Source organism: Dermacentor silvarum, chromosome 2 (genome assembly GCF_013339745.2).
Source record: "Dermacentor silvarum isolate Dsil-2018 chromosome 2, BIME_Dsil_1.4, whole genome shotgun sequence".
NCBI classification, from domain to species: Eukaryota; Metazoa; Arthropoda; class Arachnida; order Ixodida; family Ixodidae; genus Dermacentor; species Dermacentor silvarum.
Genome location: NC_051155.1, coordinates 177,968,049 through 177,973,477, shown reverse-complemented (window position 1 = coordinate 177,973,477; position 5,429 = coordinate 177,968,049). Strand labels below are relative to the sequence as shown.

Genomic DNA, 5,429 nt, shown 5'->3' with positions numbered 1-5,429 from the left:
GGTGGTGTCGGCGTTGTACGCGCGACTGCCGTTAATAAAACCTGACTGGCCGCCGCGAAATGATCGAATGACCATCGGGGACGAATTACAAAGATACAGAAAGAAGCATGACGAATCACGAATTCATTGGCAGTATTTGCCCGATTAAACACACCCCTGAATCAAACCCGCCCTACTTTCTGTAAAAACTAACCTAGAAATTACATCAAACCTCTTAAGCGAAGGACAAATCTAGCGCACGTACCCAATTTTTTTAGCAAGAAAATGGGCAAGGTCTAATATGTGTTGCGCAGTGGTGTCCTGTTTTCTAAAGTCATCTTCGCCACACTTTTGGTGTTGGTTTTGCCGCAGTACTTACGGTTATGCGGTAAAGCATACGAACGCCACAGAGGCGACTTTGGTTTCATATCCGGTTGCACCGCGCAGACAATTGTTGGCCCAGTTTTCGTTAAAATGTAAAGGCGTACGTTAGGAACGGGTAAATACCGTAATCAGACGTTGTGGGCTTCGATTATTGCTTAAAAATCTTCCTAGGACAGGCCAAAAATAGGAATTTTCGATTGTAGATGACGTGTTCAACGCATTCACTATCCCTTGAGCTGCGCCGACACAGGCGCTGCCACTAAAGGCACGTGCGTGCTGACAGGTTAAGTTTTAATTACCTGGAGAAGACCAATTTTAGGATAGAAATAACGAAAGTTTTGCCCCAAGGAAATGCATGAGCGCCAGCCGGGAGCATCGGTCGGGATTGAAATAACCGAAAAACTGAATTAACTGGAGTTTAATTCACGGAAGTGTATTTCTCACTGGGGCTATGGCGTTACCCTGCTGAGCACGAGGTCTCGGGTTCGATTGACAGCCCCGGCGGTCGCATTCTGGTGGAGGCGGAAGGCCAAAACAACGCTCGTCTACCATGCTTTGGGTGCTCGTTGAAGAACCCGGGAGGTCAAAATTTATCCGGAGACCTTCACTGGTGGCGTGTCTCACAGCCCCATTATACTGCTTCTGGACCTTATACCTCACAATGGAATTTAAATTTATTTTTCTCTGCGATCATATTAAATGATAAGCGGTGGATAATAAGATCAGCAAACGTTTTCAAATGCTCGCATGCAACTTATTGAAAAAAAGAAAAAAAAAACCCTCTCAACTCGGCTCTGTCAGATATTCTGTTGGGCGTCCAGGAAGACACCATTCTGGCTCGGCTATCGTTGATTAAGGACGACATTTTTTTGTGAATGTAGTATGCGTTGGTTTGAAACTTACGGTGAGGCGGAAAAAAGGCGTACCCATTTAAATGATCACTTCTGTGACCTTCTTTCTATGCCAACGCGTCCTTTAGCTGTCTAGATTTCTCATTTCATATTTCATTCTGACTGGGTAAGATCGCCGTTCAACATACAATACTTTTTATTGCGATAGCATTATATGGACACTCCAAGCGCATTTCTGCCATCACCGTCGCCGTGAGGTTCCATATAATGTCCAATGGCGATAAAATCGTGGCCGCGCGTCATACGCTGTGTGTGCGAGCGAAAGTGTACGAGGGTGAGCCGTCAATCGCGGCTTAATGTAGAGCACGCGAGGCAGGAAAGCAGGCCGGAAGTGGGTGGTCTTCTTTTGCGCGCGAGGCATGGGGGCGAGGCGATGGAGAGGGAGAGGGAGGGGAAGGGGAAGGGGGGGGGGCGTCCTGCTTCATCGGCTGCTGCTCACAGCGCGGCCGCGCGGGCGCCGTATCATGAAAGCGATCTGCGATGGAAACAAATTGCATGCGCTGAGTGCCGGTAGCTTCGTATGCGCTGTGCTTTCGACCTTTAGTACGCGTTGAAACGAGGCGAGAGACAGCGTGAACGTGAATTTGTCCGCTACTGCTGGCGTTCTCACAGCTAGTTTCCGCGGTCATCGAGCGAGATGTGTTCATGTTTACCTGCCTCTGCGTGACACCGTGCTTGTCTATTTAGTAAGTAAACGAATGTTTACAACTTTATGCGGCCCATCAAACTACTATCCTTGCTTCGTATAGCTCTACTAATTTGCTATCGCAAGCGATGCTTCGCATTTTGGGCGACACTGCGACTTTTTTTATAGTAATGATGTTTGTAAGTTTTCCAGCTGGGAATATCCACATTTGTGGGCATCTTCGAGCGTAATGAAGGATCCGTACTTCGAGCAGGAATAGCGAGCAGGTATTATGAGTAGAAAAGCAGTTACGCTCGGCAGTCAGTCTAGCGGAAAGTCTTGATAGTGTTAGACTGCGAATACCCATTAAATCTTTGCTCACTTTATTGCAGGATGTCCCCATCGACTGGTTCCCCATCACCCGAGACTGCCTAATGTACGGCATCACAGTGCTGGCTCTCATTGGTGTCATCAGCAACAATATCGTTGAATGGCAAGTACACGCTAAAACTTCAATGTGCAGATGGGGCCGATATCAGAGAGAATGCAGGTTTTGCGTTCAAGGCCGTCGATTGGTTCACCATTAAAGTGGAAAAACTACTATGGCACAAATTGGTAAAGAGGGTAACTGCTTAGCAAGTATCAGCAACGGATGCCTGAACTCGCACTTGATCGATAATATCGGTTAGGTGTTGTTCTATTTTGTTTTTGACAACTGTTAGTTAGGTGATAAGAATGCCTAGTACCGCTCCCTAGTACCCATGTAATTAACTAATTAGCCCAGCAATGACAGAGATATTGAATTTGCGAGAAAGGCAGAGAGGTTGACGTGAGCTTGTGCACTCTAGCCTGCTACTTTGCACTGGGAAATCGGGAAGGGTTGGGAAAGTACAGTGATGAGGAGAAGGGAAGGAGTGGTTGCGTATGTACATAACGCAACGACCCTAATGAAGCTGCTCTAGCAATCCAGTGGAACTTCATTGTCCACCTCGCAGTTGTAGTATCAGGCCATGGGCCGAGAACATCAAGGAGTGGGTATCGTGCACAACGGTCCCGTAGTTTCGCATCGTTCACTTTCTCAGATGTGACATTTAGTGGGAGCGAATTGGCTCGAGCAGCGGATCAAAACGTCTTGAGTGAAATGTACGTGTCGCAGCACTTGCCGTGAGCGTTATTTTCACGTGGCATTGTTGTGGGCGGAATGGAAAGAAACGGTATCATGGCTTTCAAAGGATGCTCCCCGGGAGCCAAACGTCGTGCTAGGTGTTACGCCGCGCAAAAATATGTTTCCCTTGAAGTGACTGACCAACAACACAAATTCAGTATGATATCCACGACGCAATGACAGCAGTGCCGTGCTTGAATCCTGTTTGCAAAACGCTGTAATGTTAGGGTTTTCTTGTCGGTAAGAGTTCAATTGAAGTTAAACGTTTATTGGTTTCTAATACAGCAGAGCAGATAATCGGTTACATTTGGGCGGTTTGGCTCTTGAAAGAGGGGGTAATTTCTGAATGATGGGCAGCACGTACACTATACTACTGAGGCGTGTAATTATGATATTCTTTTTTTTCTGAGGAAAGAAAGGGCCGGAAGTTTGTGCTTGGAGCTGTACATGTGTCTCACCTAGCAATAAAGGCTGGCAGTTGCTTCTTCTGAGCGTCTCGTGACAATTAGGTTTACAATGAGTGGCGATGGGCACTCGTTTACAACAATACGGTACAGATTATGGAAAAGCTTGGTGGGAAAAACAACGTGGACGTGGATAGAAATTTGGTCGAAAAAAATCTGCGACATCATGGTATCGGTGATTTTGTATGCACAGGAAGAGCTTACTTGGTACCACCACAATTACTTAACGTCTTTTCTTTCGTCATGAATCGTCATCGAAGCGTCTTCTGCTGACGCAATTTATGATTGTCTGGTCGATGAATTGGTGTACGGAATAGTTGAAACAACTGTACCTTCACTACGCTTTTCTTGGTGGCTTTTCCGCTACTGCAAATTCTTAATGATGAAAAAAAAAAATTGACTCGCCATCCCGGCCCTGCGAAGATGGATGTCCCACTGAAGCTGTTGAAAACCACTACTATCAACTGCTGAGGGGGTATGCTAGGCTTTATGGCTCTAGAATAATGGTAGTAATGCTATTTTAACATGATAGCGTCAAGGGCCCTGTGTCGGCGCCGGCGTTGGCGTAAGCGCCGGCATCCGTGGCGAAGAAAATCATCCCGAACCACCCCGACTGCGCAGGCCCTCCGCCTGGCGCAAGGTGTTAGTGAAAAAAAAAATGAATTTCTCACAGTAAAGTTTGTCAGAAAAATGGTAAAGTTCAACTTAACAACAACCTACAGACATGGTGGCGTCGGATTGTAATTTGAATGTACGAGAAAACATTATTATGTTGCGAGGAAACTCAAATACAAACCCCTTTTCTAGCATTTCTACAATACCAACAGCGGCACGCTCGGGTAGCGTACTTGCTAATGCGTTTTGGACACGCGCGCAGCAAACAAATGTTATAATAATAAAAAAAGCTCCTAGAACCTTCACATTTTAATATAAGACGACTTATATTGCCCCTGCATTGGTCTTCTCACCAATGCATTTCTGTTTAAAAGTGAAGCCAACTTTAAAGAAATAGGTGTAAGCTTGGTCTTTGTAAGCTGGATTTCCTGCGTTCGGTCTAGCAGTGAAGCCTACCCATAAAGAAAAATGCGATGTGAATGGGGCCCGATAACGCTATCGCGTTCCACTCTTAAAGGTGAGGCTTAAGCGTCCTCCAATTCTTAGAGTAATGGTAGTACTGGTAGTAAGGATAATTTTGACAGCACGCCACTGCCCATAGCGATGCTGCAACAACATTGAAATGAGTTACTAGGCTGGTTATTTTATATACCAAAGGCTAGGGACGTCACTGCCCACGTCGCAATCGCCGCGGCAGCTTGCGCTACAGTAATCTTTTCCGGGAAACGTTTGCGGGGAGCACTGCGTGCTTCGCATTGTTATCAGGAGCTCCTTATCATCAATTATGTGCTTCGGATGCTTGTTTTGAGCTTGTTCTTTATTGAAACGTGCGCTGTTCTGTATGTTGTATGCGTGCGTGATTCTAAAGAATGTATGCACTGTTCGCTTCACTTTGCTGAGTGCTTGTAGCCTCCGCCTTACGGGGGTATGATCCATTGCTCTGCCCTGCACTTCCACTGGGCACACTATTGTTTTTTGTCGACGCTACGCCCCAAAGAAATCCCGGGATCTTAGGCATAGGCAGCTTGACTTTAAAACGACATCACGAGCAGTCAAGTAAATCGTTGTCTCAGCTCTTTCTTCGCTTCATAGTGCAGACTGCAGATAGAGCATAAAATCGTGGCGCCCTATATCAAAGTACAGGAGAAAAAGTGATCGTGTGCACCCTGGACTAATTTAGGAAATAAAACTAAGGTATTTTAGAATAGAGAGCGCTGGTGTGCACAGAAAGCCATGTGATACTATACCACCTGCACTGCATTTCAATCTACTTCCTTTCAGTTTCG

The 5,429-nt window shown here is 46.1% G+C and overlaps 1 protein-coding gene across 1 annotated transcript in view; it reads left to right on the top strand.

The window, feature by feature from the left end:
- LOC119440585 (sodium/potassium/calcium exchanger 5-like) overlaps positions 1–5,429 on the top strand; it is a 73,642-nt gene that overhangs the window by 52,433 nt on the left and 15,780 nt on the right. The window contains 1 exon segment of the mRNA XM_049662976.1: positions 2,292–2,392. Coding sequence (XP_049518933.1) covers positions 2,292–2,392 — 101 coding nt within the window.